A 25,001-nucleotide genomic window follows, 5' to 3' on the forward strand; every position below is an offset into this window, starting at 1 on the left:
TTCCTAGGCAGCTGATTATGCAACATTCAGGCAGTTCATTTTCTATCAATCAGCCTTCCTTCTTCACCACTTTGGAGAACTGCCCTCCCTTTGCTCACTTTCAGTTGTAACTTAGGGTGTGACTAGGCAGTAGCCAGTAATATGCTCCCAGCGTTTTCACTCCAGCTAAGAGGGGGAAAAAGTAATATTGTGCAGTAGGCTGAAGTTGCTACCAAGATTTGCAGCCGGCTAAAGACAGTTTTGGAGAGGCCTACAAATTTACAAAAACAATGCGGACCAACTGCAAGAGTGAGTATTTTTTACAAACCTTTTGCCAAAAGGTTTGCCAAAACCTTTCTCTTTTTCTTATTATTCCAAGCAGCATTCCTAAGAGAGCTGACTTTGTTTGCTGTTTTGTTTTGGGATTTATTTATTTTTTATAACAGAGCTTCAGTGGGCCTTTCCCTCCATGTTTACTAATATATCAAACATATTAGATACAGGTGAAGTGAAACGGCATCCATGTGCTGGAGCACAGGCACCAAACTTGTTTCTCAATTCATAGCAATTGCAGTTCAGCCAAGAACTTAGAAGCAGTCTGATCATTTATCCAATTCAGAAAGGATCACCTGTCTCTAAATGTACTATTACCTGCATGACAGAGAAACAGTTCTAATATATTGGGTAGAACATTCCTCCTTCAAACAGATTCTCTGGTTTTTATCATGGCAATTTTTGTAAGAAAGGGAAGGGCTTGTTGCCCCTCTCAAAATAGTATTTTTCAGTACTATAGAAATCAGTTCCCGCTTACTGTGTCTCTTATGTCTTACAAAATATAGTACCTTTACTTCATACGCTTGGTTTAATAACACCAAACACAGTCCATAGAACATACTAGTGCCTTATTTTGCATTCCAAAATTTATTCAGATATCTGGATAAACTTCTACTATTCCTCCATAGCAGAACAAAATATTTTAAGCCAATGAACCCAATTTGGATGGGTCTTGGATGAGTAATAGTACAGTGCAGAGTAAATTGAAAATAACTGCAGTTCCTCCACAGAGATGGGTATAACATACAATCACGTTTGAGGGTTCTGAGTACTATGCTCTGTGGTTTGAGCATGTTAGCTGTGAACGGTAGGATCTGTAGTTCAAGAAGTGTGCTTTGTCATGAAAGCTGTTGTAAAATGTTGAATGCTAAATTAATGGTGATAGGCTTAATAGTATGCTTGTGTTTCAACAAAAGAGATTAAAAAGGAAAGTGAGCCAGCCAGAAAGAAAGGAAGGAAGGGTAGGGAATGTAATACTATATACAATTTGCCCAAAGTCCGTTACACAAAATGCAATATAATATTCTCCTGCAATATAACTTGCCGAGGTTGCTATTTTTAATGCCACGTAGAGATCAAGATCTAGATTTTTACTATACTTTAAGATATTAATAAGATATTGTGCAGCCCAAATGGCTGTTTTGTAGAACAACATACTTTTCATACCAATGTAAATAACTTGTCATGAGTCAATGTTCAATTGTTGATTTTTATTTCTGCTGCACTATACTCTCTTTAGACTGATAGCAGGGATTGGCTACTTCCAACAGGTTTAAAGTTTAATTTCACCCCGAGAGTAGGCTGAAAATAGTGACTTTTTGCTGGGGATACAGTGGCTTTTAAGGGTAGAAATGCAACCATTTCCTTATTCAGTTTTCTAGTTTGTTTCAAATACCCTTGTCTCTTCCTTGCTCACTCCTCTTTCTCAGCTGCTTATCTTTCTGTTGCTTTTTCATTATCTTCTCTGCCCCTTACTTGGTTTGTTTCTTTGTTTTTGCTCTTCTCTTTTTTCTTTTCTGTTTTTGCTTGCTTTCTCTCACACAGTCTCTCTTGTGGCTTCCCAACAACTGATGGCACTTAAGAGGCTCTGGTAGCTTCCCTTCCCTTCATTTCAGCCAGCATCATTCCGCCACATGAGATTACTAGTTTTATTTGGATAGGGATCAAGCAGTAATTCTGTTTTGGTGCTTTGCAGATTGCCAGTCTGGCATTCAAGGCAGCCAGCTATCTCATCTGTTTGGTGACCAAGCCCAAAGAAATTGCCAGGAACTAAGGGTGGCAGGGGGAGGAGACTAGGAGCCAAAGGCAGCCAACAGGAACTAGAAATAACTCCGTTCCTAACTATATCGTAATTATTGAAGCATCAGAAATCAGGCATAAAACAAAACTTCTGTCAGGAAATGATGGAGAATACCATTTTAACATTGGGAAATGCAAACTGTCTGCTAGAGATGAGGCAAAAGGAGGAGGAGCTTCCTGGAGCAATGGCGGTCTGCCTGAGAGCTCCTTAGACCCGTGAGCTTTTTTAAGGGAGCAGGGGTGCTGCCGGCCCCCCTTTTACACCATGGGGGCCAGGTGTCCAATAAACAGTCACCCTGGGTTTTTCTATGACCCAAGGGGGGTCTCCCAGGGTGGTGTGAAGATCTGGAAACAGCTCGGAGAACGGACTGGGGAGCTGCCGAGGAGAGACGCCGCCCAGGAATGCCGTTTGAGTTGGAGGAGTTGAATTTGCCGTTCTGGGAGCGGAGAGGTACGGAGGAGCTCGGGAGAATGGCAAAAGGCGGAGAAACGGCATCCGGAGCGTGCGGGGGTGTGTTATTGTCGCTTTGGAGGCTTGTGGCTTGGAGCGAGCCGAAAAGCCGAACGCCAAATCCCCCTGGCCTACAGCAGACTGGAGAGATGTGGGAGATGCTGGAGGTCGAGTTGGGAGGACTGGAGGTTGATTGGATTGGACAGGACTGGAGCAGGAAGGACTGGAGGCCGGTAGGAGCGGCGTTGGGGCTTGAAATGGCTGGAGTGTTTAGAACATGGATGCAGGCCTAGGCAAGACTTGAATGCCGAAGGCCGGTAGGAGAAGGGCAGCGTTTCAGGAGGCTGCCTGGAGGCCGGGGGGGGGGGGGGAGGCTTGCTGGAACTGGCAGGCTTGTTGGGAACTGGCAGGAGGTTTAACATCAGACTTGGCAGGAGAGCTTCTTCCCCTGCCAGCCACCTCCTTGACTGTTCCGTTTATTCCCCCCCCCCTGCTGACTTTTGGACTAACAGCAGCCCCTGCTTTTCATCCGTGCGCGCCTGGAGGTTTTTACCGCCCTATTTTCATCTGACTGACCATCTGCCCCTCCCCATTATCAAGCAAAATCCATCTACCCCTCGCCATCCACCACTGACCACCTACTAGCCCCCACTTAGCGACCGGCACTTGACCATCTTATTATCATCATTACCCCCCCCCCTCATCTTGGACTGGATGACTTTTTATACTGATACCCGGCTGTTACAATTTTACTGGACTATGGCATACGATCATACCATCTGCAGCACAGAGCCTAGGCCCTAATGAACTTTTTAACAGCATATGTATTCCAGGCTAGACCTTATCCTACTGCGGGAATCCCCCCTCTCGCAGGTGTGGCCCTCCGCCCTTTCTAGGGCCCACCTTGATGACGGATTTCTTAATCCCGAGAGGTGGAGGAAGCGGAGACTTAGGGGGTTTTTAGTGAAATGTTTTTTAAATTCTTTTAGGGGTTTAGGGGTTGGGGGGGGTGGGCCAGATCAGGAGCGATGACGGAGCCAGGTCACCAGGCGGGGTCTTGAGCAGAAGGAGCAGAGAGGAGGAGGGGGGAGAGGATATCATTCCCATACAGGGCTTCGTGATTCCAACAGTCGTAGGGAGGGGCAGATGCGAGGACAGACTAACAACCCGTAGTCGGTTGGGAGACCGTGGGTGCTGGTTACACCCGGTCGCTTGTACCAACCCCTGCGTTCTAGGTGGTCAGGATCTGCAGGCCCAGGGCCTGAGGCTGTTGTTATGCAATGCGAGGTCCGTTGTCAATAAGGCCCCCCTCATTCACGATCTGATTTTGGAGGGGGAGCCGGACCTCGCGGGAATAACGGAAACCTGGTTGGGCCACGAGGGAGGGTTACCCCTCGTGGAAATGTGCCCACCAGGTTACCAAGCATTTCACCAGCCCCGGGCCCGGGGAAGGGGCGGTGGGGTAGCAGTGATCATCCGGGAGGATTTAGAGCCGAGGGAGTCCACTGTGCTACAGACGTCCGGATGTGAATCCCTGGTTGTGAAATGGGGCCCTAGGAGGCAGATGGGCTTGCTGATAGTATACCTGGCTCCCCGCCATACATCAGCGACCCTGCCTGAGCTCCTCGAGCTGATCTCATCGGTGGCGGTTGAGACCCCCAAACTTTTAGTGATGGGGGATTTTAACCTGCCGTCGGTGGGAGAAGCATCAGAGGGGGCTCGGGAGTTCATGGCTTCCATGATAGCCATGGACCTGACTCAAATGATTCAGGGCCCGACACACGAGGGAGGTCACACCTTGGACCTTGTCTTTGTCTCTCGCCAGTGGTTGAGTGATCTGGGAGGAGTGAATTTAACCATCACTCCTCTGTCATGGTCAGATCACTCACTCCTCCGTCTTGACTTCCCTGGTGCTACTCCTCGCCGCGGGGAGGCGGAACCGGAGAACACTAGATGGTTCCGCCCCAGGCGCTTGATGGAACCAGACAGGTTCCAGACGGAGCTTGGGCCACCTCCTGCAGCCCTGACCCGCCCCCGGGTAGAGGACCTGGTGACCGCGTGGAATAATGCGACTACCGGGGCCTTGAACCGGGTGGCGCCTTTGCGGCCTCTCCGGCGGCAACGATCCACCCTGGCCCCTTGGTTTACCGAGGAGCTAAGGGTGATGAAGCGCCGCAAGAGATGCCTAGAGAGTCGTTGGAGATCCTCCCGAACCGAACTTGACCGAGCACAGGTACGAGCCCATTTAAGGACGTACCTAGTGGCATTGAGAACGGCCAAACGTCAATATTGTGCCGCTCTCATTGCATCCGCAGAGAACCGCCCTGCCGCCCTGTTTCGGGTGTCCCGCTCCCTTCTGTTTCAGAGGCCACGGGAGGCCCCTTTACAGGGCAGGGCAGAGGAGTTTGGGAAATACCTGCAGGATAAAGTCGCTCAAATCCGGAAGGATTGGGTCCCCTTCAGTGGCCCAGTCGAGACGCCAGTGGCGAGTCTTGAGAAACCTTTTTGGGAGGAGTTTGACTTGGTTGTCATCGAGGATTTGGACAGATTGCGTGGGCGACTGCGACCTACCACATGTTTGTTGGACCCGTGTCCCTCCTGGCTTGTACTGGCATCCTGGGAGGTTACACGCGACTGGCTCCTGGACCTAGTGAACGCTTCGTTGGGTGAGGGGTCTCTCCCGGCCGCCTTGAAAGAGGCGGTGGTGAGACCCTTGCTCAAGAAGCCTTCCCTGGACCCTATGGAGCTGGTCAATTATCGTCCTGTCTCCAACCTTCCCTTTTTGGCGAAGGTTGTGGAGAGTGTGGTGGCTTCTCAGTTTCCACGACATCTGGAGGAGAATGATTATCTAGACCCGCGCCAGTCCGGCTTTCGCCCTGGGCACAGCACTGAGACGGCCTTGGTCGCGTTGGTAGACGATCTCTGGAGGGCCAGAGATAGGGGCTGTTCCTCTATCCTGGTCCTATTAGACCTCTCGGCGGCTTTTGATACCATCGACCATGGTATCCTGTTGCACCGACTGGAGGGGTTGGGGATCCGGGGCACCGTCTTGCGGTGGTTCGGCTCCTACCTCTCCGGCAGGACGCAACGTGTGTTGGCAGGAGAGCAGAGGTCGACCCTAAGCCCCCTCATCTGTGGGGTGCCACAGGGGTCGGTCCTCTCGCCACTCCTGTTCAACACATACATGAAGCCGCTGGGTGAGATCATCCGTGGTTTTGGGGTGGGATACCACCTGTACGCTGATGATACTCAGCTGTACATTTCCACCCCGAACCACCCCAACGAGGCCGTCGAAGTGATGTCCCGGTGTGTGGAAGCCGTACGGGTCTGGATGGATGACAACCGACTCAGGCTCAACCCTTCCAAGACGGAGTGGCTGTGGGTTCCGGCTCCCCGGTTCAACCAGATAATTCCATCTCTGGCCATTGGGGGCATTCAACTTGCCCCCGTGGAGCGGGCGCGCAATTTGGGCGTCCTCCTGGATGCCAAGCTGTCCATGGATGAACATGTGACAGCTGTGGCCAGGGGGGCGTTCCATCAGGTTCGCCTGGTGCACCAATTGCGCCCCCTATTGGACCGGGACGCTCTACGCACAGTCACCCATGCGCTGGTGACGTCTCGCCTGGACTACTGTAACGCTCTCTACATGGGGCTTCCCTTGAAATGCACTCGGAGACTACAGTTGGTCCAGAATGCGGCCGCGCGGGTGATTATGGGGAGCACCAGGTACTCCCATGTGACACCACACCTGCGCGAGCTGCACTGGCTTCCTGTGGTCTATCGAGTGCGTTTCAAGGTTTTGATTACGATCTTTAAAGCGCTCCATGGCTCAGGACCTAGTTACCTCCGGGACCGTATTCTGCCCCATACATCCCTACGACCTATTCGCTCGCACAGAGAGGGACTTCTCCAGGTGCCGTCCACTAGACAATGTCATGGGGCGGCGCCTAGGAGCAGAGCCTTCTCTGTGGCGGGCCCAGCCCTGTGGAATGACCTCCCCCCGGATATTAGGACCACTACAGACCTCCGCTCCTTCCGTGTTAAGCTCAAGACCCACCTTTTTCAAATATCTGGCCTGGCCCAACCATAACTTCGTTACGCTCCTGAGGGGTTTTTAATTCAGCAATTTTATTTAGGGGATTTTAAACTGTGTTTTAACTGTGTTTTTAGCTGTGTTTATTGTCTTTCACTTGCAGGTCTACTCTCCTCCATGCACAAATGTAATTGTCCTTGTTTTTTCGTATGTATGTGTGTCCTATGTGTATTTTATCTTTTTGACTGTACGCCGCCCCGAGTCCTTCGGGAGAGGGTTGCGGCTAATCAAATAAAATTTGATTGATTGATTGATTTGATTATGACACACAGCCCTGTATTTAAAGAATGGCTGCTAATCATCTTCAAGGGATAGTTGTGGGGAGATGTGTAGGGAATAATGTTTGCCCACTCAAAGATAGAAGGCCAGAGACATAGGAGAAAACAGCTCTGAAGTCTCAAGCTGTTATGTAGCCCCTTCGGGTTTTTCCACATTCTTTAGACTATTTAGACACTCTAAATAGGGTTGAAGTATAGTCGTCTAAGAGAAAGATACTGAGATGTACATGTACCCAATATATGACCTACCCACACTTGGTGCCATTATTTACACATTGATAGGTGCAAGGGAATGAAGGTGGGGTTGGCGTCTATGCTTGGGAAAACCAGCTGCAGCCAGAAAGCCTCCCTGTTCCACTTTCCCAAAGCTCAGCATAGCTGATGCTTTTTGCCAAAGGACCCAGTAACATAAGGGATGGGCTCATTTATTCATTCACAATTACATGCAAGCAATCATGGCAGCGTTCAAGCTGCCTAGTTAATTGAACTATATCCTGGCATTTCCAGGAATGTGCTGATGTCAAGAGGCAGCTTCACCCCAGTCTACAAAAGAAAAAGCTAAGTTTGTGGATGGGTTTAATAGAAGAGAAGCAGATAAGAAAATGGCAATCAGGTGGAAGCAATTTCTTTAAGACTGAAAGCTGATATAGACAGGCAACATGACTATCAGTCAACTGCCAGGACCATAAGCTTTTAGAATGCTCAGAAACAACACCCCTTAACTGCAGGGTTTGGATACAGTGGCGTAGCGTGGGTTGTCAGCACCCGGGGCAAGGCAAGTAATTTGCGCCCCCTAACCCGTGGATTTTAGCACTAGATTAGTTAAAGAAACCCTTACCCCCTAAGCACATGTATTGTTTGTTATGAAAATACTGATGTAATTAAAGTAAAATGCATCTAAATACAAGTTTATTTTCAAACACTTTATTGAGTTTAGTGATCCTGCCTATGCCCTGCTAAGTGTCCAGCGTGCCCCCTTTCAATGTGGAATGACCAGCATGCCCCCTTTCAATGCAGAGAGACCAGCATGCCCCCTTTCAATGCAGAGAGACCAGCGTGCCCCCTTTCAATGCAGAATGACCAGCGTGCCCCCTTTCAATGCGGCCGCCCCCCCTGCACCCCCCACGCTACGCCACTGCCACAGAAGCATCTTTGGACAATGATGGCTCGCTCGGCTAAGAAAGGGAGATGAGCACTGGCCCCTAGAATCAGACATAACCTTTACCTTTTATAAGTATTACAGATAGTCCTTGACTTACAACCACAATTGAGCCCAAAATTTATGTTGCTAAGTGAGACATTTGTTAAGTGAGTTTTGTCCTATGTTAAGAAATTGCGGCCAGTTTCTTGCCACAATTGTTAAGTGAATCACTGTAGCAGCCCGGTTGTTAAGTGAATCTGGATTCCACATTGACTTTGCTTGTCAGAAGGTCGTAAAAGGGGATCCCATGATCCCACAATACTGCAAGTCATAAACACGAGACAGTTGCCAAGCATCTGAATTTTGATCATGTGACCGTGAGGATATTGCAACTGTCATAAGTGTGAAAAATGGTCATAAGTCACTTTTTAAAGTGATGTTGTAACGTCAAACAGTCACTAAATGAACTGTTGTAAGTCAAGGACTTCAGTCTGTCTCACTAGGTATAGATATTTGTTAATATTTTCATAATGACCTTTGAGGGAGTTCTGTATACAGTCACAATTAACAGAGAGTGCTTAATTTGAATCTCTTTAGTCATTTCCTACATTCTACCTTGCACTTGGCTAGGAAGAATTTATTATTTAAGAGTATTGCATCTAATTAAGATGTCAGCCTCTGCTTTTTAGTCATCAAAGTTAGGTATTTTCTACTGCAATTATCTAGTATTTTGTATAATTACATAATTATATTCCTTGCTTGAATACTTTCTTCCTGAAGATAACGTAATGATATTTAACAGAATCAAATGCACATTTCTTCCCTTAGAAATCATAAATCAAATCTACAGGTATAGGATGGAGGACATGGTGATGTCTTGGTAATAGAACTTATGCAAGCATTTTGAAAAGATAAAATAATTGCATACAATATATGAGTGAATGTTGCAATGTGGCTGCAAAAAAGGCAAGCACAATTTGTATACTTTTCAAATCACAGGAAGGAAGTGTTCCCTTTCATTCTGTGTTGGCCAAATCGCATGCTGAATTATTGTGTACAATTTAGAGCATCACACTAAGAAGGATTTAGACAGATTCGGAAAATAACAGCAGAAATAAATGCAAGGGAATTTAATATGCTCCAGTTATTGTGTCTGCAACTTTAGGATTATATTACTCAATGGCAGCTGTGTTTTATGTACTCCCAAACACAGAGACTTTCACAAGACCATCCTAATGTCCAAACACTTTATTTTGCTTACTATTGATTTAAATTCCCAAGAACAGAAACTGGATTGCCAAGATTGGTCAAACACGCCTGCTTGCAGAAGAATCATATTATGAGGGGTCTTTGGTACTCTTTGAGCTTGCTTGTTTTCTTGCAGAGGTTTCATTACCCAAACTAGATAACATCATCAGTGCTAGTAAGGAGTGTGGCGTCACTAGCACTGATGTTACCTAGCTTGGGTAATGAAACGCAAGCAACTTCAGGGAGCACCAAGGACCCCTCATATCAACCCTGAGGTACAAATATTTCTCTTTTATTAGAATCATACTACTTTACTCCTGAATCCACAGATTGCACACGTCTTATTCTTTAATTAGGCATGAATTTGTATGAATGCAATTTAGTCAACAAACCACAGCTAAGCCAACTATGGCTTTTCATGGAAACAGATTTCAACCCCCCCCCCCAGGTAAATCCATAATTTGCTTACTCCTAATTATTTCGCTAAGCCCGACCTGTCTCTGCTCACACATAACGTGTGACTTAAATGCACATCTTGATTTACAAGCCACAAGTAAGCAAACCACCACCTGTTTTACACAGCTGCATAAATATGTTCGCCCGCTTTGGTTTCTTCCAGATTACTTGAGGGATGTAAGAGACTTTTGAAGTCCCACACAAACATTTAGCGGAACCCAAATTATGTTAGTATCAGAGAAAAAGGTTAGCCGGGACCGACATGTTTCACCCTGGCACGACTTCTATTCTTCGAAGAGCTGCGTGAACGGGAGGGCAAAGCTCTACCGAGCGGATTTCAGCCCAACCCCCCCCCCAGCAGATCTAAGTTGGCCCCAAAAGTAGCAGCTCTGCAATCGCCTTAAAGGCGCAGGAGGTCCGTCGGGGGGGAGGAGGGGGGAAGGCCAAGAGCGGCCACGAAGGACCGACAAGGGGCAAATGTCTGGCGTAGGGAGGCGCTGGCGGTGTCTTTAAGGCACTGTCCCCGCCCCGTTTTCAGACTGCTGGACACCCCGCCTTCCTCCTGCCGAACCGGCGGCGGAGGAGCGGGCAGTACCGTGAGAGCTACGAGCCGCAGGTGTAGGCAGACGAGCGCTCCCGCGAGTGCGAGCGCGCCCCTCTCAGATGTTGCGCCCGGTGCGGCCGGCCCCCCCTGCACCCCCCACGCTACGCCACTGTTTGGATACAACCCAAAAAAGAGCAACCGCATTGAGGCAACATTTCATCTCAGTCAGTACAAGAACTTTTGGAGGAAGGCAGAAGTTGTATGGAGGATGGAATAAAGATCAATAGTCTGTTGATGGGAAAGATGCGTGCCACAATAAAACATTGTGTACAGATTTGTTATGCCGTTAAATGTCAAATCCTTGGAAGCAAAGAAACCTTATAATGAGCACAAGGCAGAGGTGGTTTTCTGCCAGTTCACCCTGGATCGGGCAAACTGGTAGTGGCGGCAGCACGAGGCTCGGCCCACCTGCCTGGATGTTTCTGCTCGTGCGCAGAAGCATCGCAGAAGCGTTGCAGAAGCGTTGCAGAAGCGCGCAAGTGTGCACGAGCGAACCGGTAGTAAAATACATTGAAATCCACCACTAGCACCAGGCTTAATTAATGCAAAATAAAACCAAAGATCTGAATTGGTGATTCCTCTGTATTTTTGTGTAGCTATTGAAAGTTGTTTGGCCTTTTAAAAAATATATATTTTCATTTCATGTGTAAAACAATTTTCTGATTAACATATAGACTGTATCAGTTGTGGGTTTCTACCGGTTCGGACCGGTTCCGCCGAACTGGTAGTAGTTTGGCGGCTGGAACTGGCAGTGACCCAGGCCTGCCACGCCCCCAAACCGGTTCTCCTACAGTGGCACCATCTTGTTTTTGCTTCTGCGCATGCCCAGAGCGATTTTAGTTGTACTGTGCATGCGTGCATAGCACGCATGAAGCACGTGCAAAGCACACGTGTGTGCACAACACGTCCCTGAGCGAACCAGCAGTAGTCTCTGCCAGAACCCACCCCTGGACTGTATATGTTTCTTAATTGTCATCTCATTCAGTATTGACTCAAAACAAATAATGAAAATAAAAAACGTACCTATTATGGATTGAAGAGGGAGGTGGTGTAATAGACCATGGTGAAGTGGCAGTTTCCCAGGAAGGAGGGAGCACATTCCAAGAAGGACAAAGAGGCAACACAAATCAGAACTGGATCCAAGAAAGAGATTAGGATAGCTACTCCCTAGAACCGTCCAGGGGTACAATAGTATACAAGTGAAACTTGAAAAATTAGAATATCGTGCAAAAGTTCATTTACTTAAAAGGTGAAACTAATATATGAGATAGACTCATTATATGCAAAGCAAGATAGTTCAAGCCATGATTTGTCATAATTGTGATGATTATGGCTTACAGCTCATGAAAACCTCAAATCCACAATCTCAGAAAATTAGAATATTACATGCAATCAATAAAACAAGGATTGTACATGGAACAATATTGGACTTCTGAAAAAATATAAGCATGCATATGTACTCAGTACTTGGTTTGGGCCTCTTTTGCAGCAATTACTGCCTCAATGTGGTGTGGCATGGAAGCTATCAGCCTGTGGCACTGCTGAGGTGTTATGGAAGACCAGGATGCTTCAATAGCAGCCTTCAGCTCTTCTACATTGTTCAATCTCATGTCTCTCATCTTTCTCTTGGCAATGCCCCATAGATTCTCTATGGGGTTTAGGTCAGGCGAGTTTGCTGGCCAATCAAGCACAGTAATCCCATGGTCATTGAACCAGGTTTTGGTGCTTTTGGCAGTGTGGGCAGCTGGAAAATGAAGTCAGCATCCCCATTAAGCTCGTCTGCGGAAGGAAGCATGAAGTGCTCCAAGATCTCCTGATAGATGGCTGCATTGACCCTGGACTTAATGAAGCACAGTGGACCAACACCAGCAGATGACATGGCTTCCCAAATCAACACAGACTGTGGAAACTTCACACTGGACAAACATCTTGCAGTGTGTGCCTCTCCATTCATCCTCCATACTCTGGGTCCTTGGTTTCCAAATGAGATGCAAAAGTTGCTCTCATCAGAAAAGAGGACTTTGGACTGCTGAGCAACAGACCACGTCTGTTTTTCTTTAGCCCAGGTAAGACGCTTCTGACGTTGTTTCTTGTTCAGGAGCAGCTTGACAAGAGGAATACGACATTTGAAGCCCATGTCCAGGATCCGTCTGTGTGTGGTGGCTCTTGATGCACTGACTCCAGCCTCAGTCCACTCCTTGTGAAAGTCCCCAACACTTTTGAATGGCCTTTTCCTGACAATCCTTCCACATAACTTTCTATTAATGTGCTTTGATACAGCACTTTGGGAACATCCAACTTCTTTTGCAATTACCTTTTGAGGCTTTCCCTCCTTATGGAGGGTGTCCGTGATGTTTTTCTGCACAATTGCCAGGTCAGCAGTCTTTCGCATGATTGTGATTCCTACTGAACCAGACTGAGAGACCATTTAAAGGCTCAGGAACCCTTTGCAGGTGTTATGGCTTAATTAGCTGATTAGAGTGGGACAATTTGACCTTAGACTATTGCACCTTTTCACAATATTCTAATTTTTTGAGATGGTGGATTTGGGGTTTTCATGAGCTGTAAGCCATAATCATCACAATTATGACAAATCATGGCTTGGGCTATCTTGCTTTGCATGTAATGAGTCTATCTAATATATTAGTTTCACCTTTTAAGTTGAATTACTGAAATAAATGAACTTTTGCACAATATTCTAATTTTTCGAGTTTCACCTGTAGGTTTATTCTGGCAAGATTTTGTCTATATAGTGTGAGCAAATAAAGAACTGAACTTTGGCTGGATTGTTCTACATATGTCAATCTTGGACTGGGCCTGACAACAGCTTGCACTGTCACTAACAGCTTTGTGTATGTGTGTTGGTTTTTTAGGCGTTGACTTTGGTAGCGTCACAGTTTGATCATTTATTTTTTCTGATTTTTCAGAACAATAAAAAAAACAAAGACCTTCATGATTCACACATTTATTATAGTATAAACTTTGTTAATCCTCTACTTTATTCCTTGTGACTAGTCTCAAAAATATGAATAATGTACTGCTTTACACCTAGCTGACTTTAAATTTTGACTACTATCACAGCCCTGTTTGATGTTAAGTCTGTTTTAACTGAGAGGATACCAGCTCCCCTTGCTTAGTTCCAGTGACGTGCAGTGGATGACTCTGCTTAACTGTTTAAAAAAAGCCTCTAAAAAAGCACCCTCTACTATGAGGCAGGAATACTGCATGCCTCATCTAGTCTGACTTTAGGCGTTTTATGATCACTCAAGCAGAATTAAACAAGGGTTAAAAGCCTAAAAATTCCTGACGTAGGTGAGACACACAGTTCTCCTGCCTCATAGTAGAGGGCGCTTTTTTATAACAGTTAAGCAGAGTCATCTATGGAAGCCAGGCAAAGAGCCATGCTGTAGCACACACATTTTCCCCCAGCCTCTTTCTTTTGGAAGGCTCGGATCGGCTCCCCTCCCATCGGCTTCTCTGCCTCTCCTCTCACCCCAGCCTGCCAGCAGGAAGTGAGTAGGTGGGCTTTATTGCGTTCCAGGCATTTCCAACCCAGACAGCAGGCTGCATTTGCAATGGTGGAGGTGTTTGGGGAAGGCAGCAAGGGAATGGGGTGTGTGTGTGGCAGAAAAGCTGCTTTCAAGCTACTGGAAAAGATATCCAATCCAACTTTTGTGTGTGTGTGTGTGTGTGTGTGTTTGAGAGTGAGTGAGAGAGAGAAGGGGGTAGGAGAGATAGTCCAATCCAACGTGTGTGTGTGTGCGTGTGTGTTTGAGAGAGGGGGAGGAAGGGAGAGAGGGAGGAAGGAGGGGAAGGGAGAAGAAAAAAAATGAAAAAAGGAAACTTATTTCACAAAGGAGAAAAATAAATGCTGAGTCAGTTCCCACACTTTATATTTCAGCTGCTTGGAAACTTTGGTTTTAAAAGGCCTTATTAACAATGGGCATTATCTATTTTTATTAACTAAAACTAACATTCTAAGTATTTTATTCAAAAGCAAGAGTGTAACTCTATACATAAAAGAACATTGTGCTTTTATTCACATATTCACTTTTTCACATATTCACATATTCAACTTTTTCACCAGAAAGTTAATAAAATGAATACATATCTAATCAAATTGCTTGGAGCCTACATACAGCTATGTTAAATTAAGCTGCATCAGTTAAACAATATATGCTAATTTAAGCTATTTTATACATTCTCTGCTTATGAATTAGCATATCAATAATAAAAGAATAGATTACATATTATATATCATATGCAGTAGATTACAATTACATAGCATTCAATATATTCATGCATCAATTCATTGTCATTTTTTTTTCTTTTTACCTTATTTGGGGTTTTTTTTTTAGCCTGTTTTGTTCTATTGTTTCAGATTTTATAAAATTTGGAGGTTTCATTCTTGCATCAGTCTGCGCTTGGTATTTGGGGACAATATTGGCGTATCTCATTCCTCAAGATCCATTAGCATCAACATTTGACCAGTTGCTTCCAGACAAGCCAAAAATTTCTAGTAAGTGATCACATTTCCAACATACGTTTAAGAGGCACTCAGTTTTCATTTTTGTATCTGCCAAAACATGACTATGTTCTTTTATGCTACCTCAGTTTTGAATGCCTGGAATATGGATTCATGTAGGTTCGTTGTCTCCTTTTGTTTCTGAAATCTTTGAGCATTGTCTGCCACATATGCAATTCATGTTTAGTTAAAGCAAACAGATGTATTGACATAGTCTTACCCACTTTAGCTACACTTCATTGACTGCACCTTCTCAAGTGCAAGACGCAGCCGGAAATGGAAGATAAAGGCAGGAAATACATTTTTGCAGATGTTGCAACTTAACAACACTATATAATTTATATTCTTGCTAGTTTTTGATTTGCCAGGTAGCGCTTTGTTTTGCTAAAGGGGAACTTATACTTTTTAGTAAACCCACCCTGCAGTGTCCAAATCCAAAGAGTGTAAAATCAAGACAGTTGAAACAATGCAGTTAAAGCTCCAATTTTGCACTGTAGCCATCTCGATTTTTGCAGTTGGGTTACAGCATGAATATTTAGGAAAAAAAGATTAAATTGTAGTTGTGAGGAATACATAGTTTTCTTGGGAAGACAACAAGATAAAAAGATAAGGAAATAAATGTTTATCCAAAAAGTTAAATAAAAAAAATATTTTTAAAAATGTCAGTAGACAAATATCAACATTAATTGTTGAAAAGGTAGAGATAGAGATTGATCAGCTGAAAATGTTCAAGATAAATCTAAAATAAAATAAAAACTTGTGGCCCACCATCAGATAGGAATGTTAGGTATTTGAAATTAAAACTCTGAATAACAAGGCAATTTCTCAGAGAAAATTATATTCTCCAGAATAACGTGTACCGATAAATAAGAATGTAAGACCATGAGATTTTCCATTACACAAAAAACATGCATTAAGAATCTTGGTTAAGATACTGAAATAAAATCACTTTGAAGCAAAGATCGGCTTTGTTTTGAGAGACTATATGCCATGATATCTGTATCAGCTCTTGGCGATTACTTAACTAGAATTTCTTCTACGCAATCGCTTCCAAACTTAGTTCCTCAGGTGTTTTAACAGTGTATTAATCACACCCATTTACTTTGATTTTTCCCAATCTTTCCCTGCATCACAGACTTATTGAGCTAGTCCTTCATTTAATGTATCCAAAATATGATACATTAGGAATTGGATACGAATTTCCATCCTGTTGAAAATTGTGTTATTTTACAAATTTTCTACATAGCAGAGTTTGGTTTAAACCTCCACTGATCTTTATTCTGCTGCTTGCTATATTTCTGTAAATATATTTCCATCATTTCCTACAGTCTTCCAGCAATGTCTGGAGAGATGATCCAATTTTATTTATCTTACCAAAGGTTCCCTAATATAGGACATCTCTACTTTATGTTTTTAATTTTTTTTAAATGTCTATTTCTTCTTTATGTTTAGAATCAATGTGATTTTTTTTACTGTTCAATCACTGTTGTATTAAGTTCTAGTTATTATATTGCACCAATAAAAAAATGTAAACATAATTATAGTGTCAAGATCTTGACCAATGAGGCTTTTCAAAAAGATCTACAATAATGAAAATAAAATATTGTGCAAACAAATTAATCTCCTGTTTATACTGTATCTATTAAGATTCAATTGCAAATGTGTGGCCTCAAAGATTACTTCTCTGTTCTCTGTTATAGTGCCAGCCCCCAAAAGACAGAAATGTGACCACTGGTCTCCGTGTTTGCCTGGGAATTATGCTTATCGCATGCTCAGTGGAGGTGGGAAGGAGAGATTTCCCAAAATCTGTTTTGAAGATAAAATGTAAGTATTTAAGGCCATGTTGACATTGCAAATAACTAAGATACTTTGACATTCAGTAGCTATTCTCACTATAAATTCTGGAAGATAAAATCCCAGCTCTTTAGAAAGGAGGAGATCAGAGGTAGAGCTTTATGATTCCTATACCAATGATTATTAAACCATAGCTTTAAAAATTTATGAGATCTCATCTAGACAAGACTTTCAGGGCAAAATCTTTCTTTAAATTAATGTGATTCTGAAGCTTCCATCACTCTATTAAAATAATTATCTAAAATGTGAAATCAGGCAACAATTAACTTGCTATAATTGATAATATAGGAAAAGGCCTATCTTATATTGATACTGCATATTTATTTCAATTTCAGACTCCTAAGTGAACAAGATGGAAATGCTGGGAGAGGAATAAATATTGCAATTGTAGACTGTAAGTAAAAAACCTATAACCTAGGAACTATAAGCAAATTCATGCAAGCTGTCACTACCACATGTTTTCTTCATTTCCCAAACTTCCAACTTTCTAAAGATGTGAGATGTGGAAAGGAATTTCAGAAAGAAGAGAAATATATTTCATTGACAGATACCATTAAATAAACATCTATATGTTTCTTTCATAAAAAAAAACTAGAGTTTCTAGGGGAGGTGTGGTGATTTGATGACGGTTCTGCAAAAGCAGAACCAAAGGTTACAGCAAAAACCAAGAAATCAGTGACTAGATCAGTTGTTTGGAACTTTTCTGGATAGAGAACGGGAGATCATCTACATGTGTTCTGGACAGTTGTTCCCTGAGAAGAGACTGTAGGACAAGAGTTTTCTGTGGATTTGAGTGATCTGGGAGACAACAGGATCTCCCAAACTCTTGTACAGACTTTTAAAAGATACTAAATTTGCAAATTTCACTTTGTAATCTCTTTCAGAAATTGCTCCTTAATTACTTCTAAGGTATTACAGGCTTTTTTGGAATGACAAGCTTGAAAACATTGAATGAGTCTGCTTTTAATCATGAGTGAAAGAAAGCTTCAATTATAAGCTTGAGAATTTAAAGAACCTGAAATAAGCAGCAAAAAAACGGAAAAGATTTTGATCTTTCATGTAAAATTGGAGTATTGAAACTTTTTTGACTTTGGAATTAATTATAAAGTACAAACAGCTTCTTGTGGGAAATAGATTATGTTTTGGTTTTTATAACTCACAGCATAGATAAATAGTTTCATGGTTTTAAAAAGGAGGAGCTAAAGGTTTTAGATAGAGGAAAGATATACAAACCTATAAATTAATGCAAAACCTGATAACAATAAAAAAACTGATGGAGACTTTTGAAAAATGGAATGAGAAAATGGTAGCCACGATAGCAACAATGTCAGTAATAATATCTGCTTCTAGGGAGACTTTGTCCAAAAGATGTGAAGAAACGTTAGTTGTAGAATAATCTTTTTCTGATAAGATAGAGATTGTATTAAAAGAAGATTCACAACTGATATGCCAATATAATGATTTAGAAAAAGATAGTTCATTAGATCTATAAAAAATACTGGCTGGGAATTTAGAATTTAAAAAGAAAATACAAATGACACACCAAGAGAATGACCTGGATGGTTGTTTTTTTTTCTACTGGATTTACAAAGAAAGCTTATTAAAGCTTGGAAGAACATTTTGCAATGGGACAAAAAAGGAATGAAGGAGAAATCAAATCTTACAACAATATTAGAATGAACAAAATATTAAGCATGTTAGAAGTAAAAGGAAGAATAAAAAGTTGTTCTTTTGATCAAGATTAAAAGAAGATACTGCGGTAGAATGTAGTCTGATTCCCAGGAGGAAGCAGCTGTATTCAAGAAGACAAAAAACAAACAAACAGCAATGTATAGATAGTTTGGTCATGAGAAAGAGAGTTAAGAAGGCTCCTCCCTAGCTGGTGGACATGTGATAAAGCAAATAAAATTTTGAGTAAGATTCATATTATAATACAGAAAATTCTTAAAATGAAAATAAAAACAAAACCAGAAACTTTTCTTTTGGGTTTAATGGAAAAAGACTTGAAGAAAAATTTTGGAACTTTGATCTTATATATGCTGACAGCAGCAAAACTATTATATGCATAAAAATGGAAGGACACTTCAATTCCCACTATGGATGAATGGCTACAGAAGCTGATGGAGTTGACAGAATTGGCTTAAATGTTGACTGTTTTGGTTAAAGGAAAGAATATAAGTATTTTTGTTTCCACCTGGAGATTGCTTCTGAACTTTATGCTTGAAGTGAAAAAAAAATGAAACTTTGATTTTGGGTTTTACTGGTTAGATTGATATGTTTTTATAGAAATGGCTAGTTTATATTATTATTGAACAACAAAAAGTTGTGGTTTGATGTTAATGCTTTTTTTTACTATAACAGAGAGTAAGAAGTCAATGTTTCTTCTTTTCTTTTCCCCAGTTTCTCTTCACTTTTCTCTCCCCCCACCCGTGTCTTCCTATTTACTTTTGTATTTTATCTTATAACCTAATAAAAATGGTAAACTAAAAGAAGTCCCCTTCCTAGCAATCCCCTGAGTATATCTGTAGTAATGCAAATAGTTGTTTTAGTTTGGCACAATTTCTGTCTATAGGTGAAGAGCAATAAAGGAAACTGTTCAGGGGCAATTCTAGGTGTGTTTCTTGATTGTCGAGACCTGACAGATATGTGCTCTATAATACAGGAATCTATATAAAAATAAGGTAGACTAGGGACAAGGAACACATGAGAAAAGATATATCATAGTGCAAACTCTACCCCTTATATACTGTGCTACGTTGTGACATTATGACATAAGTACAAAAAGATGAATAGGTCATTGTAACAGCATGAGGCACATTTTATCATTTTATGTGCTTGTCGACCCTGTGATTTTGTGTGTTCTAAACATCATATCCAAATGTAAAGCTTTTTTTTTGGGTGATTGCACTAGTTATTGTTAGCTGCCCTTAAAGGTTTGTTCATCAAAGGACTTGTATTTGATAAATAATAAGAGTGCCAAGTGTATTCTAGTCAGGCTATATATATCAGTGAAATTTTTCCATTGTTAGAGCCAAGTGGAAGATCAGCAAAATCAATACTTTGCCAACACAGGAATTGAATTATTCCTTCAATAATATATGTATATACACACACATATACATATTGTTTCTTTTAGATAAGACTGGAAAAGTTGCTGCTACAAATTATTTTGACATGTGGGAAGGAGGTAAGAAGCTTAGCTCATGTTTAGCATCAGCTTATGAGTCCAGTATCTCTGTGATGGAGTACATCTGAATGATTCATGTATCATGTATTACATCTGCAACCATTTACTTTTGGTCATGATCATGGAGATTTGATTTGGAGTGTTTCCTGACCATATAATCATATAAGTAACCTGCCTTACTTATGGGACATCATCATCATCATCATCATCATCATCATTTACTTGTAAACAGTTTTTTCTATATAGGAAAGAGATTAGTGGATTCCCGTTCGCTCCCTACCCAGGGTCAGGAAATCTACCAATTGCTTCTCTGGCCTCATTACTGAGGCAAAGTAGAACAGATGATTGGGCGAGCAAATTTTCCTGGCACTATTTTCCTAGGTGTACTTTCAGTGCTAATGTCCTCTCCACTAAAGAGCTCTGAGGAGGAAAATAGAAGGGTACTCACCATTCATTTCTGCACATTTGAATAGGAGCCCATGTTCAAATATATCCCAGAATGGAGCTTACTAAGCAGTGGAAATCAAGTCCACAAGTTTTTTTCCACACTATAAAAATGAGTTGATTGGAGTGGGGGGGAAGCAATCAGGTACGATTGTTTCGTACAATACAGGTGTAAAACTGGCCAGAGTTCAAATATTCTAAGTGGAAATAAATTGATTTCAAAATCCAGTTTGTAAACATGTTGATGATAAATATGCTAGCCATTGTCCACATGCTAGTTGGCTGTTTATTTGTGAAAAAGACATGAGAATTATTTTATGATAATACAGCACAACTAGCTATTAAAATATTATGGGCACTTTTAATAGAGCACATAAACATTATTTTCAAATTTTCCTGGCACTATTTTCCTAGGTATACTTTCAGTGCTAATGTCCTCTCCATTAAAGAGGTCTGAGGAGGAATTAGTCTGAGAAGCAGATATTAGTCTCAACATGCTGAAAGACAGAGAAGTGAGGAACAGGAAGAACAGAATATTGCAATGATTTTGAGCAGACTGTTTAAACTACTCTAAATTTTCTGGTAGTTGTTTGGATGTTTAACTAAAATTCCATTTTAGAAAGTATTTCCTCTGTTACTCCTTTGCCTTCAGCAGAAAAGAATTGGATGAAATGTTCCTATTTTTTCATGGAATGGAATATCTCTATCAATGCTATTGTTATTTTAAATTACACGCAGTTTTCCATTGTTTACAACAGGAGTAGAAACCATTTTGGTGGTCAGGGGTGTGCACGAGTGGTGGGAAAGGTAAAAACAAGTCAGGGGATATGACACCTTGATCAAAACCTCTGCCCTCATTATGTGTGCAAACGTAATAAAAAGAGCAAGGATTCAATTCTGTCCATCATCTTCAATTTTTGTTACCTGGAGGCACTCATTTATCATTTGGGCTTAACTGAATATTTCAAAGTGAGGTGGAATGGTATGACACATATGGACATGGCTGAGGGTCTGAAAAACATCAGGTTTTATGTGGGTTTTAAAACTGTAAGCTGCTCATTTTATGGCTTACAGTACAGTATAAAGTTGATGTATTTCTCAGCTCACAATAGGAGGTTATCAAGGGAAAAGTGATTTGCTGAGGTAGCTTCTATCCAATGTTCTTGCCTAGCCTTTTAAAATAATATCAATATTCTTAATGTTATTGCACTTTAATATTGTTATTTTATTGTTTTATGTATGCTGCCCAGAATCACATTCTCTGAGATGGGTTGACCATATAAAAATGATTTATAAATAAATAGTAAATTAATGTAAGTGTTTTTGGGTGGGAAAGGGAGGAGCAATGACAAAAAATGGATTGTGATATCCCATCACAAATTTGTGAGTCATGGTATTAGGTCCAACATTGGGATGTAAATAGAAAAAACCTGGGACTACATTAAGCCATAATTACACGTCTTTTGTCTCTTTTTTTTCGTTATTGTTGTTTGTACTGAAAATATATGAAAACAAGGCCTCTCACCCATCTGTGATTTAGAGAGTCTCCAAATTATCTGGAGCAGAACTACAGGCTGTGCAAGAGAAAGGAGATGTTGCTTTTCCATCTGTGGAAATGGAAATGTGATGTCTTGGATCTCATTTCTCGGAAAGAAATATAATTGAGGCTTTGATAGGAAAATGTTTCATTTATAATGTATTTCTCTAAGGGTTTTTCCCCCCCACCAACAGAATTCTCTGGACCAATGACTGATTTTATTAGACAAGCTCCACAGTTATCTCTAATCTTTATGGTGACCCATGATGATGGAAGTACAAAGTAAGTAAACAGATTTAGACTTCTATTCAGTCTTACAAACTTACAAATAGACAAAAATGATCAATTTATGATCGGTTTTACTCTCCAGTGTTGCCAAATACACATTGCTATGGATTTTCTGTCATAATTATGGTAGAAGCTTGTTTCTAACACAATGATGTAATCTTTTAAATACTGCCTTTTTCTCCAAAGCCATTGCTTCAAATGGATATCTAAGACTTCCCATTTTTGAATAGTACTGATATTGTATAGTAAATTCCACAGAGATGTTTACTAATACGTATACTACATCTCCATTCACTACAAGATTACTAACTGTAGTATTTTAATTGGGTAATGTTATTAATAATGTTATTTTATTATGTAAAAAGTGTTAATATTCCAAATTATATCTTGTATATTTTTTGTTGTATCTTTTATATTTTTTTCTCATTTGCACAAGTTTGAAGGAAGGAGTTAAAAGAATGAAGCACTTGAGCTTCACGATTTCATATTTCTTGAATTTGAAAGTCTCCTGTAGATCTGATGCTGGATTATAGATTCTAATATTTGATCAGGGTTTTCAAGCTGGGTTTCCTCCATACTTGTTGATTCCATGACACTAACAATTCTCAACCATAATGACCACATTTGGATGGAGTCAGTTTTGAGTAAAGCTGTCCTACAACTTCTTTCTGGCCCTAGATTATCAGAAGGTGGCTCTGCCATATATATAAGCAGGAATATACGTCATAATAGCTGCTGATTTTCCTTTTGACTCACAAAAGGCCACATTCAAATTATTCTCTTATTTCTTCCAGGTTAAAAGTGGACAGTAAAAAAGCAATAGCAGAATTGGGAAGTGAACAAATATGGAACTTGAAGTTTAGGTCAGGCTGGGTGTTTTTAGCTGCAAAAGGTTTTAAATTACCAACAAATATACAAAAGGAAAAGGTAAGAATTGTTTAAACTAATAACCCCCAGAGTACAATCATGTGATTTTTGTATGGCATAGGTGAGCCAATAATGTGATATTTAATTAATGTGTCTGTTTCCTTAACTGCCATTGAGTTTTACTTAGATCAGGCTATCAGAATGATAAACTCCCAGCAATTCTGAGGGCCATATTATCCCATCCAACACTTAGGTCCTGTTTACAAGTGCTCTCTTTTTTCCTCTATGGGTGGGATTAACAATGATATTCCTTAGAAAAGCAGGACTGGGTTCTTGTTTTGTTTTGTTTTGAACAAATCAGTAATTGAAAAATCTGTGTGGAAAAACCTGTCCTATGCCTCAGCATAGTCTGTCTTCCCAAAAACAGTTAATGTAGGAATTTGATTTAATATATTTATCAGAAAGATATAATATTCTGTAGTGTGTTTTAAAGCCATTCTGTGTTTTTAGTTTAGTAAATAACAGAAATATTTCCTTTCTTAATGTATTACAAAGCCATACACTGAATTACAATTTGTATGTATCTTTTTAAACAGATAATTCATTCTGACAAAAGTAAGAATCGATACAATGGATGGCCAGCTGAAATCCTCATTGAAGGCTGTATTCCAAAAAACCTAACAAGCTGAATTCTAATATTTGCAAAATAGCACACTGCATATTTATTTATATGGCACTATTTGCCCCCAAAAGCTGGCTGTCTAGAGCTGCGGACAAAAAAAAAATATTCTGGATAAAATCAATTTGAAATGCTGGATTCAATTGCAGAATTGATTTTTATCATGTAAATAGTAAATAATTAGAGACACGTTCCCTTCCCCACACCTGCTCCATTTTCTCCTTTCAGGATGTTGGGTTGTAACACCTATCATTTCCGCCACAAAAGAGCTGGAATTTTTTGAAATTATGATTTTAGTCATCTGACACACACCAAGCTTGGAAAAGGTGAAAAAGAAAAGTATTTTCCTATTGATGTTTTATGTTGTCCCTTAGAAAAGCAATGTATTGAAAGCAAAGAAGTGCCCCACCAATGTGTATTTGTAAAATTGCTCACTCTCTCTGTGTACATGCCAGAAAGCTCACTAGAGCTAAAAGAGGCCCACCCATGCACCCAGTTTCAGTACCTGTGGTTTATGAGATGGTACAAAAGTATGCCCAGGTAATTTGCCCTGTCCCAAATACCAGATCTCTTCCATGAAACAAGATGAGAGGGTAGTACTTTCCTGACAGCTTTCCTGTGGTGCAAAGAAATATGATGGATTTCCTAATGGTGGGGAAAATATTCACCAACTGCTGCCCCAACATAAGCAGATTTGGGGGGGGGGGGCGTTTTAAACAGATAATTAGACCTCTGGGTTTAGCATCTGTCAGAACCTGATCTGCAGGGTAAATGGAGGCTTTTTTGCCTTTCCTGATTTACCAAATCATTAGTAGTTTCATTGACGAGGTGATGGAAGTATTCCATCCCACCCAAAAAACTACCTTTCTCTTTCTTGGTTTCTTACTAAAACGCTTTGCTTTCCTGGTTTTCTTCCAGGAAAAGGAAAAGAAAGGCTGTGTCTTTTGCTCACTTATCTCTCTCCCTGTCTTGCTCTTTCTCTCACTGTTGGGGTTCCTCTGTTTCTCTCATATTCTGTCTCTCTGGTGTTCTGTCAGAAGCAACACATGCATCTGTGGGAGGAGCTCAAAGGGAGGCAAATACTGCAAGCAGTGTTGTGCCATTGCAATGCAAGTTCTGGCCTTTTGATGTGCACTGTGAGATTGCATGCACGTATCGAATATATAGAGCTTATATTGCAATAGTGCAACACCGCTTTTGTCATTTGATGGTAAAACTGTGTGAATGCCCTCTGGGT

The 25,001-nt window shown here is 41.3% G+C and overlaps 1 protein-coding gene across 1 annotated transcript; it reads left to right on the plus strand.

Moving 5' to 3' along the window:
• The first annotated feature begins 20 nt into the window (after positions 1 to 20).
• Positions 21 to 24,060, plus strand: FAM3B (FAM3 metabolism regulating signaling molecule B). Its single transcript, XM_081953362.1, has 8 exons — positions 21 to 288; positions 14,765 to 14,902; positions 16,609 to 16,732; positions 17,098 to 17,156; positions 19,899 to 19,949; positions 22,125 to 22,212; positions 23,013 to 23,145; positions 23,682 to 24,060. The coding sequence occupies exons 1-8, from the start codon at positions 270 to 272 to the stop codon at positions 23,772 to 23,774; spliced, it is 705 nt and encodes a 234-aa protein (XP_081809488.1). The 5' UTR covers positions 21 to 269; the 3' UTR covers positions 23,775 to 24,060.
• The last annotated feature ends 941 nt before the right edge of the window (positions 24,061 to 25,001 follow it).

Source organism: Natrix helvetica, assembly GCF_964273705.1.
Source record: "Natrix helvetica genome assembly, chromosome: 4".
NCBI classification, from domain to species: domain Eukaryota; kingdom Metazoa; phylum Chordata; class Lepidosauria; order Squamata; family Natricidae; genus Natrix; species Natrix helvetica.

Bases quoted from the DNA above. Each gene is read 5' to 3' on its own strand.
- FAM3B (XM_081953362.1), top strand. The intron at 17,157-19,898 runs GTAAGTAAAAAA...TGTTTCTTTTAG, and splicing joins AAATATTGCAATTGTAGACT to ATAAGACTGGAAAAGTTGCT. The intron at 19,950-22,124 runs GTAAGAAGCTTA...CCCCACCAACAG, and splicing joins TTTTGACATGTGGGAAGGAG to AATTCTCTGGACCAATGACT.